Source organism: Nothoprocta perdicaria, unplaced genomic scaffold (genome assembly GCF_003342845.1).
Source record: "Nothoprocta perdicaria isolate Ctin4 unplaced genomic scaffold, notPer1 scaffold_139, whole genome shotgun sequence".
Lineage (NCBI taxonomy): Eukaryota > Metazoa > Chordata > Aves > Tinamiformes > Tinamidae > Nothoprocta > Nothoprocta perdicaria.
In genome coordinates this window covers 2,120,703-2,132,720 of record NW_020454527.1, presented here as the reverse complement: position 1 = coordinate 2,132,720, position 12,018 = coordinate 2,120,703, and the positions used below count along the sequence as shown (strand labels likewise).

General features: G+C 46.5%; 1 protein-coding gene across 1 annotated transcript in view; it reads right to left on the bottom strand.

Annotated features, from left to right (window-relative positions):
* Window positions 1-1,129: 1,129 nt before the first annotated feature.
* Window positions 1,130-12,018, bottom strand: part of MDGA1 (MAM domain containing glycosylphosphatidylinositol anchor 1) — an 85,778-nt gene continuing 74,889 nt past the window's right edge. The window contains exons 9-11 of the mRNA XM_026034052.1: window positions 5,132-5,401; window positions 1,695-1,846; window positions 1,130-1,271 (exon numbers count right to left, since the gene is read on the bottom strand). Coding sequence (XP_025889837.1) covers window positions 1,185-1,271; window positions 1,695-1,846; window positions 5,132-5,401 — 509 coding nt within the window. The 3' untranslated portion in view covers window positions 1,130-1,184. The remainder of the gene's footprint in view (window positions 1,272-1,694; window positions 1,847-5,131; window positions 5,402-12,018) is intronic.

The following is a 12,018-nucleotide window of genomic DNA, read 5'->3' as shown; positions in this document are numbered from 1 at the left end:
AGAGCCAGGACAGCAGGGCAGAGGGAGAGGGACAGCTCTAGGAAAGAGCAGGTTGGAGATGAGAAGAGGGTGTGATCTTCTGGGGTCAGGCAGGAAGGACATGAGAAGGGCTCTGTGAAACCTCAGTATGGCATTTGGAGGTAGAGACTCCCCACAAGGTGCCACTGGATTTGTAGGAGGAGAAGCAGGGGGCAATACTGTGCAAGTCTTTTCGAGGTTTCTCCCTACCTGTGCTTGACTTCAGTGGGAAACAAGTCTCCTCTGCTGCTGATTCTCTCTGCCATCTCTTATTCAGACTCACTCACCACAGACACCCAAACTTTTTTCTTTTTTTGAGACCCTGTCCATACACGAGACAGCAGGGCCACGGTACAACATTTCTCCTAAACAAGCCACTCAATAATCAATATTAAGCAGCAATGCCAAAAAAAGACACATCAATAGCAGTATCTGATGGGTGTGAACAAAATCGGGCGGTTAAACTCTCAGCCTCCTCTAGGTCACAACTTGAAGAAGAAATGTGATTTTTCCTTCTCTTAATCCTTTTCACTAGGAACTCAACGAGAAGCAGACACAAAATTACTTCTAAGCACTGTACAAAAGAAAAAAACTGCAGCATCACCGAAGAAGGATAAAAATTACAAATTAGTTTGTTGAGTTGCAGTGCTGATAACAGCAAAACTCAGCTAACAGGAAAGTGGTATTGTGACAAACTGCCTTCATTATTAGAGGCTCCCCTGTGTCCTGAATTATTATTAAGCACTGACAACGTGCTCTGCGCTGTTCAAGTTACAAACAAAGACTTTCTCACCCCAGAGAGCTCACAATCAAACASAGACATAAAATTGAAGCCTACTGTGCAGACCTAGAGCAGAGAGATGGGCTTGGATCTGTTTTAATTATTTTATTTGCTATCTACAGTAAACAAGCTTTTCCTTGCAAAATGTACATGCTTCCAAGTGATCATTGAGCAGCAGGATCCACTAATTTTAATTTTCCTTATTTTTATAAAATGCTGGAAGAATATAGGCACTTTGCTGAGCCGGGATAAAATTATCCTGTCAGGATAATGTGTTCTTTAAAAAAATCAAACATTTTCCCCTAAACTTTTCCAACAAGAAATGCCTTCAGATTTCCATCAGTTCTTACCCCACACCCCACTCTAGTAGAATTTCTCTTCAGGTTCAGAAAACCTTAAAACCCATTTCTCTTTCCATGCAGAATTTATACAATCCCACTAGCTTCATTAGCGTGATGGCACAAAAGCCCTTCTGCAATAGAAAACAGCCAATAATTTTTTCCTGTAGTTTCTGCCTGAGAGCTTTTCAGCTTATTCCTCTTATTTCATATGAGGAAGGAGTCTGGCATTCTATTTGCTTGAATCTTTGGCCTAGAAAATCTCTAACATGCACTAATGACAGTAGGGTTGTAAACCCCATTCAGCACCTAGGCTATGAGGATTCCAGTGCAGGGCAGCAGGGCTTTGAAAGCTCATGATCGTGCTCAACATCAGGCTAACAAATGAACACTGAGCTGCACAATCAGCCCGCCTCTCCCACTCAGTAGGGAAGGTGCAAGACCACCAGGACTTGGCTATTTCACTAACTTCAGCTCTTCACTGGCAGCAGACACAGATACAGCAGCCTGCCCTCTTCCCAAGGACATGCATTRAAACTCCCAAGAGCTGGCCTTACCTGCCTGACTTCCAGGCGGTACTTGAGGATAGGGTCCACTGCATCCGGCTCCTTCTGCGTCCATTGCAAGATGTAGGAGTAATTCTTGGATTGCTTCTGACTCAAGGTAGGATTAGGAGTGTCATAGTAAAACTCTGGGCTGTAAGCTTTTGCTGGAGAGAGAAAAAAAAGGGGGAGGAAAGTAAAAGGGTGTGCTGGAAGAACATAAACTATAAGAAAATGGGGTGCAAGTAGTACAGCTCTGCTCCCCTAACTCATCAGCTCACTTTTTGACATTACAGACAATTACTAAACCAGCTGGTGTTGCACCAGGCACTACACTGATATGCTAAAACTGCTCACACCACCGTTTTGTGTGAACCACTACTGCTTTAAGAGGCCAACCTACTGGGAGGGTTAACAACCCTGCAAGGCCAGTAGGGCAGGACCAACACCAGAAAAGGTGGTTCAGTTTGGAACCACCTCTAATCTTTCCTCTCTCATCTTTACAGTTTAGATTAAGGTAACCGCTTTAAACTGGCATTTTTCCTGTTTCATCTGCCATTTTATAGAGTCTCCTGATAAGAATCCCTGAAGAAAGATCATTTGGTCAGTAGGTCATATGAAAAATGCGATTTAGCACACATGGATCATGGCATTAAAAAGAAGACCTTGCTCCTTCAGCATCTCCCCTGCCTCCTTGCAACATGATAGCTCTGCAGCAAAGGAGATGCTGATCTTGACCAGGGTGGAAATAAGAGTGGCTTTTGCATGGGAGAAGACACCTTTTCTCAACCAGGGTTTCTCCTTAAAGACAGAGGGCAGCAGCAGGAAGGGAAGCACAGAGGAGATGATGTGCTAGACAAACACGATAGCTGAGAGGACAAGGGTTTTCCAAAATGAAAGAGCTTGCCAAACCTGCCCTTGGACCACTCTCACAGCTGGCATGGGATACAGCCCGATACAGCAGACATGCCTGGAACACGGCTTATCATGCTGGAAAAGAACAAGTTTAGCCCCATACTCAGAAGGGCTACAGGATCCAGTAGTCTACCTTCCCACTACGTGCGAAAATTATCCCTGAACGCCTCTATGCCCAAACAGATGAACTTAGGTTTAGGTGTTGTGCACAGTTCTTCAGAGCAAGACAGAAAGAATTCAAGGTCTTATCCATATATGCCTCTGACCTGTGTGAAATGACCTTCTCTTCTCCCTGGACACTTTGTCCTGAGCAAGGTAGGAACAGAGCTACAACCAAAACTCTCCCTGCTGAGTGCAGGTCCTGYCAGGGCCAGCACATACAAGAAACACATCTGGACAGGGAGGGTTGCTGGAGAGTGCAATGGACATAAGGACTCTGATGAGTCCTCTGCACACACTGCTACCTTTCCACTTGAATCACAGGCCCTGCCATTCTATGTGGCTATAATTAGGCTTGAAAGGATTCAATGTTTATTTTTTATGAACTCAGATGGATAATATTGATGTTTGCTTCCAAGTCCTTTTTTTCTTATTATTTTTATCGACTTAAATTTTTGCACAAGCAAGAAGTTCAGAATCATCTGAGAGACTAATTGCTGCTTATTCAACTTGTATTGACTGTGGAAGTCAAGCTTCATAATGGATTCAGAAATAAAATCAGAACTGATGATGAGCATCATCTTGCATAATATTAATAACTTATTGAGATAGAAATGGAAGCTTAATAAAAGGCCTTCTGACAGAAAAACAGCACATATACTTTTGGAACTTCTTTTCCAAAAGGTTTTATTGTTGGTGAAAAGCTTTTTTTCTTGCTTTCAACTGATGGGAAAAGCTCAAGGTGATGCAGTCAATCTTTCACGACTCGCCTATAGCTTGTGGGAGGGCAGGTGGTGACCAGTATGGGTGACCCTGACAACCTCCTCAAGGAATGTGGGCTGGATGTCTCACCATCCTTCTGAAGTAACAAAAGAAGCTAACATACCATCTGTAGAGGAAATTAATCCCGTTCTGGGCAGGTTTATGTACTCTGCTACCTGCACATCTCAACACCTCACAGTCACTAATGAACCACTGCCTCTCCTGTTAAATAGGAATGTTTATGGTCTGTGGTTCACAGAAAAGAAACAGAAATAAAAAGGGACTAAGCTTTTCCCCCAGTCACACAGGAAGGCAGAGCAGACTACAGAATTAAAACTCCTGCAAGTGCAGCAGTCTAACGACTGGATTATTTCTCAAGTTGCTGCACAAGCTAAAAGGTCTGTTTTTTTTTTTTTTTTTTTTTTTTTTTTTTTTTTTTTTAAAGCTATATAGGACAAAGGCAGAGATATTTGGAGGCAAAAAGCCAACATTCGATATCAATACTTTCAAAGTACAGAATAGAGGCAGCAAAACACATGCTCCCTGTGTTTCTGATGAATGTTTTCTAGGGATGAACATTGCTTTTTGTTGCACAGATCTTACCTCAGGGGGCACAGGGTACATGTGTCAGCATTAGACATTTACCGCATGGCACGTGAGATGGCATTAGACATTTGTCATCAGTTCCAGCAAGAAATCCAGATCCTGGGAGCACTCCCAAGCTTGCTAGGAACAAAGTCTGATGTGGTTGCTCACACTGGGGTATCCTTTACTATTATTTAGGCAGTGATATCAGAGTTGCAAGAATGTAAAGACAGAGCAGAGAAGGCCAAAGCGCTGAAGCAAAAGCCACTGCCACACAAATACTAAAAGGTCTAAAGGTGTGACAACAAAATCTTGAGAAAGGACCAAACAGAAGAATCAAGGTTTGGGCTTCCCCATTCTCCAAATACCCCAGGGTTACAGCATGCACTAAAACACAAGGTCAAAGCAGAGGAAGGGCTGGTAGATCACCTTTTCCAACCTCTGTGAAGACGTGCTTCAAAACCTGGCCTCTTTGCATACTACCTGGTCTTATTTGCTCAGCCCTATCTTGAAATGTATTATAAATTGGCCCTGGACTGAAAACCCAGTATTTTGACTGAAGTAACTTCCTATCAAGGCATTTTCTCCTGAGAGATTGTCTAGAAATTGGTGCCCAAGTCAATTCTGGGGTCATGGGAAAAGCAGATTTAATGATCAGCTGAAGTGACTAGGTCAGGTGTGTGGTTTTAAGATGCTATAACTCTGTCATCCCTTCTGGTAGTTGCTGAAGAGGAGTCTTGTTATGATGCTTGCTACATTCACAGAAAACTCAGCAGCAAAACCATTGAGTGCTAGTGTTTATCTTCATCTCATTTTTGTCCTAGCAGATATCATGATGAACGTGGGAACATCTCCATGGCTCTGCCTAACACACCTCAGGACGCCCAAACCTTTAAGGTCACTGCGAGGAAGCCACGTGCAAGCAGAACACGCAACAACACACACTGCAAACACACATCCCAATCCATCCTGCACGTCTTAGGTCTAACTACCTTCCCTGATCTCCCACCAGTGAGTGCCCTGTGACATACCAGATACTTGGAAGAGGCAGGTGGAGACTCCCACATCATTGGAAATGCTGCACTCGTAGCTACCGCTGGTCTCGCGGCTCACACTGTCCACCTTCAGCTCCGAGTAGTCCTGCTGCTCTGCGAGGGGCTGGGCCAGAAGGGTCCCGTTGAAGCGCCAGACGGAGGTGGCCACCTTCATGGGGCTGCCCTTGAGCATGGTGCAGCGCAGGGTGACGCTGCGCCCCATGCCCTGGCGCACGTCCTGGAACGCCGGCTCCACCACGGGCGGGACTGGGGACCCAACAAGAGCAAGAGACACGGGTGCCATCAGCGAATGGCATCTTGGCCAGCACTGCAGTGCCTCTGAAGAGAGGGGCACCTATTACGTACGTAAATTCTTAATTAAAACAGTTAGTATGAGGACAAGCAGAAGCTCTCYTTCCTAAAATAAGAAAGACTGCCTGAACACCAGCTGTTATCCTGAATGGGAAAAGGAGAGATGGAACAGTTTTTCAGCAGCTCCATTGCAACCCACCTTCTCTGGGGGAGCATCTGCTCTCCTACAGGCAACTTCTGTGCCCTACAGAGCACCTACCGCCTTTAAAGGTCCATAGAGCAGCTCCACAGCACAGCCTGACCTGAGAATCTGCAACTGGCAGCATGTGCTGTACACAGGCAGCTGTGCCACAGAACATAGGTCACACAGCATCCTCACTGCCATGAACACTGCCATGCCCCCCGCCATGGGGCCTCTGGTACACCAGTGCCTGCTCCCCATAGCTTGACCCAAGCAGGGCTCACCTAGAGACTTCGTCTTTACCACAGCCACCCTTATGTTGTGCAGTGTCCCCTCTCCTACAGACACAGCCAAAACTGTGGGTCTATAGCATACAATCAGCCTCTCCCCTCAGCAGCCCCCTATGACAGTGAATGATTGTTTTCCAGGTACCCATTCTCAAATCTCAACCTCTGGCTCCTTTATTGCAYTTAAACGTATTAAATCCAGCCCTTGTCTGAGCTCACATTGGCGTGATGAGTGGCATGGCCAGCTCATTACAGACGACTTTGCTAGCAATTTTCTCTCAGCAGGTGCTCCAAGCACCGACTTGCCCTCAGCTTGCATGTCTCCCACCTCACAGTGAGAATAATGTGAGTTGTTTGATTAGACCTAGTGCCATAAATGTGCCATCTCCATTCCTAGCTGCTATCCCATTTCTTGGGTCACATCTGCTCCTTAATTGAAGCTGGTAGGTTCTCACAGTCTAATCAAGGCCAGCTGGTGAGGTGGAAGGGGAGAAAAAAAAGAAAGAACAAAAAAGAAAAACAGAAAAAGAGAGGAGGAAAAAAAATCGGAAAGCTTCAAAAATGACACAGCTACTTCAAAAGCACTCCAAGTAATTCACCTCATGCAAGGGGGAGAGAGGTAGAGGAGAAGCTCTGCTGCTCCATGGAGGAGCATCCTTGCATGCAGCTGGAAGAGAGGGAGATGAAGGAGCTGAAAGAGGAGGAAGTGCTTTGTCTCGCCAGCAAGGGCATATTGTGTCTCTCTGTGGAAAGGTCTGAGAACAGGAAAAGATGACAGAAGGAAGGGGCTGAGCCCATCCAGATGCTTCTTTAGGACACAGAAACAGCGAGGCAGCCAAGGATGCTGAAAATAATCTTTTTCAGCTGAGAAATGGGATTTATTTGCTTTGCACAGGGACAAGCTCTGGGCCTATGTTATCACCTTGTGACAGGAATATCTGACAGTACCTATGCAGTAAAACATCGATTACATTTTCACTCTGGCACTAGAAAATGCCCAACAAGTCTAAAACTTGCACATGGCTGTGGAGCTCCTGGGTTTCTGGAGAGAGAAACAGGGCATCCTATCACTGCAGAGGACACAACACTGTGGCAAGGATGCTGCTGCTGAAAGCTGCTGATGGATGGACAGGTCAGCAGCAACACAGAGCCAGACCTCAGTTCTGCCCTCTCATGCCTGCTGGGGAGCCCACACTTCAGACACACACACACAAATATATAAAATATAAATGTATGTAAATATACAATTCAGACTGCAAACCCTAACAGGTAACTACACAGTCTTTAATCTGCAGCTTAAACGCAAAAACAAGGCTGTTGCAATGAGCCAGTCATCTGGCTCTGCAGAACTGGGAACAGTGCAAGGTGAAGTGCGGGACGGGGCCTGCTCTGAAGTGCAGCAATGCGCTGCCCTCCTCACCCCGTTAGCAGGCACTCAGCCTCCTTCCAGGTCTCTTCCCATGGACTCCAGCAAGGTGTCCCCTTAAACAGTGGCCACGTTCCAGATGGCGGGATACCAGGCTCCAGGAGGGAGGAAAACCCCTCTGTGCAGGCAGGACTCCAGCACCCCTGGCCAGCGACTCTGTGCACCCGCACAGACCCCTGCCCTTCTCACAGCTGCAGGAGCTCGTGGGGCACCGCGGGCCATGAGAGGGTGGCACCTCACAGCTTTAGGTGCCTTTTAGAGGGGCCCTCACGGGCTCCTCTGGCACTGTGTCCAAGACGCTGCTGCTGCGGGATGCCGGGGGAAACGCAGTCACCCGCCTGCTCATGAGGAGCAAAGCAAACCAGCCCCGCACAAGGGGCTATAGCAGGTGGAGCAGAAAGGCCGGCAGCCCAAAGCAAAGCCAGGCTGCAGGCAGCCCCCGTGCCGCGAGCCAGAGTGGGTGCTCTGCGCTGAGCACCCCTGCGCCAGGATGAGGAGGGGCATCCAGCAGAGCAGTGCCAAGTGCCAGCGGTGCTGGTGGCTGCCCTGACAGCCTCTCCTCCTCTTGGTTTTGCTGGGGGTGCCTAGCACTGCAACACACTGTACTGACTGGCTGTGGCCAGGTTTGTAAATATTTAAGTCTGGCTTTACTTTAGCCCTAGGGAAGGGAGGAATGTTCTTCCTCACAAGGGTCAAAGGGCTTGGTGGAGAGACTAACAGCTTCCTCGGTCTGTTACTTTGCAGTCCTGCTCTGGCACAGCTCAGAGGGGGTATTCAGTGATCTCTGCAACACTGTCTGGTCTCTGCAGACTCCTGTCAAGTTTCAAAGCCTCCAGAAGGTATCCACCAGTGCCAGGGATGCTTCCTCCACCAAGGATGAAGTCAGAACATCCCAGCATGGCAGGAATGCATTGTGAAAAGTTTTTCTCTTGTAGGGTAAAATCAAAAAGCCCTTTTTTTTTTTTCCTTTTTTCTTTTTAAAAATGGGGTGAATGTGTCTTATTGCAGACACAATAAGACTTATCACTCTTATTGCAACTTTTACCCATTGTCTGCATAGCTAATTTCTCCTTTGGATCCATGGAGGAAAAAGATGATGTTGCCATAAAGCTCTTGCAGCTGGTAAGGATGAAATGAGAGAAAAAAAAAGGCTCGTATGAATTGACTGATGCACAGAAATCAGACAGGAATCAGAAACAAACTTTTTTGGTTTTGTTAAATCAGTATGCGCAGAACAGGGAAAAACAGAGTGAGAAGATCCATCTTTAAAAGCTCAGACAAGAGCTGAGAAAGGTGAAAATCCTTGACACCTTGGTACAATGCAACTATGCATGACACACATACAAGTGCCACGTTGCCACTGTCTCCTGAGGACCATTAATAGCACATCCTGGTCAATTCCCAATGCCCACTGGTTTTGAAAGGACTGGCAGTGAGCTGAGGAGCTCACCCCTGACTCATAGGCAAGCCTGCACTGCAGAGCCCAGCCGTGCAGCCCTCCATGGGCTGCTGCACTCAGGTTTCCATGCAGAGGTTGACTCCCTGCAACACTTGCCCTGCTGCCAAGGTTTTCCATGCCCTGTCCAGAGCAGGGTTGCTACAGGTTGGAGCCAACAAAATACCTGGACCTCACTCTCTGCCCTCACAAGGAGGTCCCTGATCACCCAGCTGTGTTTTCCCTGCCCTGTTCTCTGCTAAGTGGGGAGCTCAGAGAGCTGCACCCTTGAGTCCACAGCACGACAAAAACTCCACAGTTTAAGCTCCGGGAAAGACCATAGCTGCTCATCCAAGCTAAAAGCTCTTCTGTTAGCATGAGGATAGGAAATCACACCTGGGCAATTCGATTCCCCCTCCTGTAGCACCCACAATCCACACTCCAAGAACACACGAGGCACCAGTCCAAGCAGAAGTCCCCGTGGAAACAAATATCTGACTAATATTCACAGGCCCAGCCTCCTCTGCTTGTTTCTCACAGATGACATATCCAAGTAGTTAGAAGACGGGCATGGAAAAAAGCTGGCTCAACCCATCTCAGCTACAACCCAGAATCACTTACTTTCATCTATGCCTTCTGCCTCTGCACTTCAGCCTCCTCATGTATAAAGAGATAAAACATTTATATTCACTAAGTGTTTGAAAAGCAAGTTGCAAGTATTGTTATTTCTAATAAAATGTATTCAAACTAATTTGTTTTCTGCTAGACAAGTGTGCAGAGAAACCAGAGAAGCAGAGCTCGGAGCACAGAAGGCTTTGCTCTGTGCTAGCTGACTACCTTTTCGAAGAGGAGTGAATGAAATACATGCATTAGCAGCTTTTCTGCTTTCCTCTCCTCTGAACTTTCCAAGCCAATTAGCTCAGCCAGTCTTTACCTTGCTTTAATACAGAGGGCTTTACTTAAGARCTTCCTCTTTTGCATGACAAGCTGCAGCGATTAATGTGCTAGACTCCTGCTCACTTTACAAGGTGGTTTGGAAAGAGTTTATCCTGGATGGGAATTTAAAGACCTTTTTCCTCACAGAGATGCCTTCTCCTCAAAACAAAAACAGAATGGCCCACACATGCTTGAACTCCACCAAGACTCACTGCCCAATTAGTTCATGCTAACAAGACACTACAAAGGCAAGAATTCCCCTGTGGTGCAAAGCCACCTCATTCCCATGCCTCGCGTACCTTCAAGGTCCCGGCTTCAAAAGAGTATGCTTCCCTAACTGGAAAACCTAAGTAGGAAAAGATGGTGCGTGTGCAGAAGACACATATATTTGTATGTGAAATATATACTGATTATCATCCTCCCCTCACCCACACATCACCCAATTAGGTAAGTTATGCACAAGAGAAATAAACAGGGTGAGAGGGAGCATGCCCACCTCAGAGAGCTAATGTCTTCAACCACTGCCCTGCCAAAGGCATAACTCAAATCCTGATTTTACCACAGACTTGTAGAGAAGCACTGCCTCTAACTCATAGCCAATTTTGCTAGGCACAGTCCAGCAAAACAGAACAATAGCTGGGATGAATGTGGGATTCTCTTGCTGACCTACGTTACCCACAAGAGGAAGGTCCTTCCACCCACAATGGTGCCAGACCACCACCACTCAGCTCCGTTCTGCCACTGCCTTTTAGAAGACAACAAGATGTAGTCTCATACACACACATCCATTTTAACATATTTCTGTTTAACATACTAGATTAGCAGTGTCATGCCACTCTCAGTAGCACATAAATAGTTTAGATCTAAACATGCGCTAACAGTCAGCCAGTGATCTTCTTTCCCCCAAAGCATCCCATATGCATTAACTTCTGGCAGGGAACCAGTTATCTTACTGCTCAATAATTCATAGGAGAGCTACTTAACTGGGTAGTTCTGGGAATAAAGCAACTCAATGCCAGTGCAAACTGAGGAAAAAGGAGAAAAAAAGCTAAATTAAATTCTTCTCCCCAAATGGAGAGTTCACATCTTTCCTCTTACTCCAGGGATTACCACGAGTTTTTCATATCATCCTACCCTACTTCTACGCTGCAGTTTAAGCCTACTGCAAGTCCTTCCATATCTGGTGTGCTTTGTTCCTACTGATCAACTCTGTCCCACCTCAGCAGCACCCAGTTTTATACCAAAAAGAGCAAAAACTTGCCCCTGTTTTCCTTTTCCTCCACTTGCCTCGAGAGGGCAACGTGGACAGCAGGAATCTCCATTTGGCATTGCTTTCCTCCATCCACTGCCTGTAGAGAGAAGGTGACCCCAGGCCACACACCTCCGCTAGTGGGACAAATCCAGGCTAAAGTAAATGTCTTTGGGAYACCTGAGCAGATGTGGCCAGCCCCACTTTAAGCACCTTCTTTAAGGCCATTGTCAGTAAKTTGAGACATGAAACATATGAAACGGGCAGCATGTCCTGCTGTTGGAAAAAAAAAGCCACCTTCTGTGTTCAGGCTGCTTCCTGCCACAATGGAGCCACCCTGGAAAGAAAACACCAGCCAGCAGCACACGCCCCACAGCAAATCTAGAGATAAATCTTTGGACCCCAGAGAGCATCCAGTTAGTGCTGCTGCTATGGCTCCCATCCAGAATATGCAGTTGCCTGCAAGGAATCAGCTGAGTTCCCTCTCAACTCCCCTGGGGGATCTCACCCATACTCCAGAAGAGCTACCAAGCAGAAGTAACTGCTAATTCAAAGATGCAATCTGATAGCAGCAGGCTTCTGTTCCATCACCAGACCAAACAATTCAATTGCCTCCCTATGCCTGGATCTTTTTCATAATAGAACTGAAAGTTAAGAGCAGGGAGGCTGCACGACTAAGTACCTCTTACAGCAACAATCTCATCAAAAGTGAGAGTCCCTGTGTTTTGAAATGCAAGGATTGTCAGACACAGGTGGTCAGAGCCTTCTGCTCACAGCTGGCTACAGCATCTCCTCACCTTCTGCTTGCTGCTTCAAAGCTAAATTGACAACACTAGATGATCCCTCCACAGCTACTTTCAGAACAGATGTGGAAAACAAGAGGCAGCATAACCAGAGGCAGAAATGCTGATTAAAAATCAGACTCTTTTAAAGCCAAAGTGGGGTCAGAGCTCTAAGTGGGAGATCCAAGCCAGAAAGACCGTGGTAGGGGAAGAAGCACAGTCTGAGGCCACTGCAGTAATCAAAAGTTAATCAGCACTCCTTAATATACTTGACTT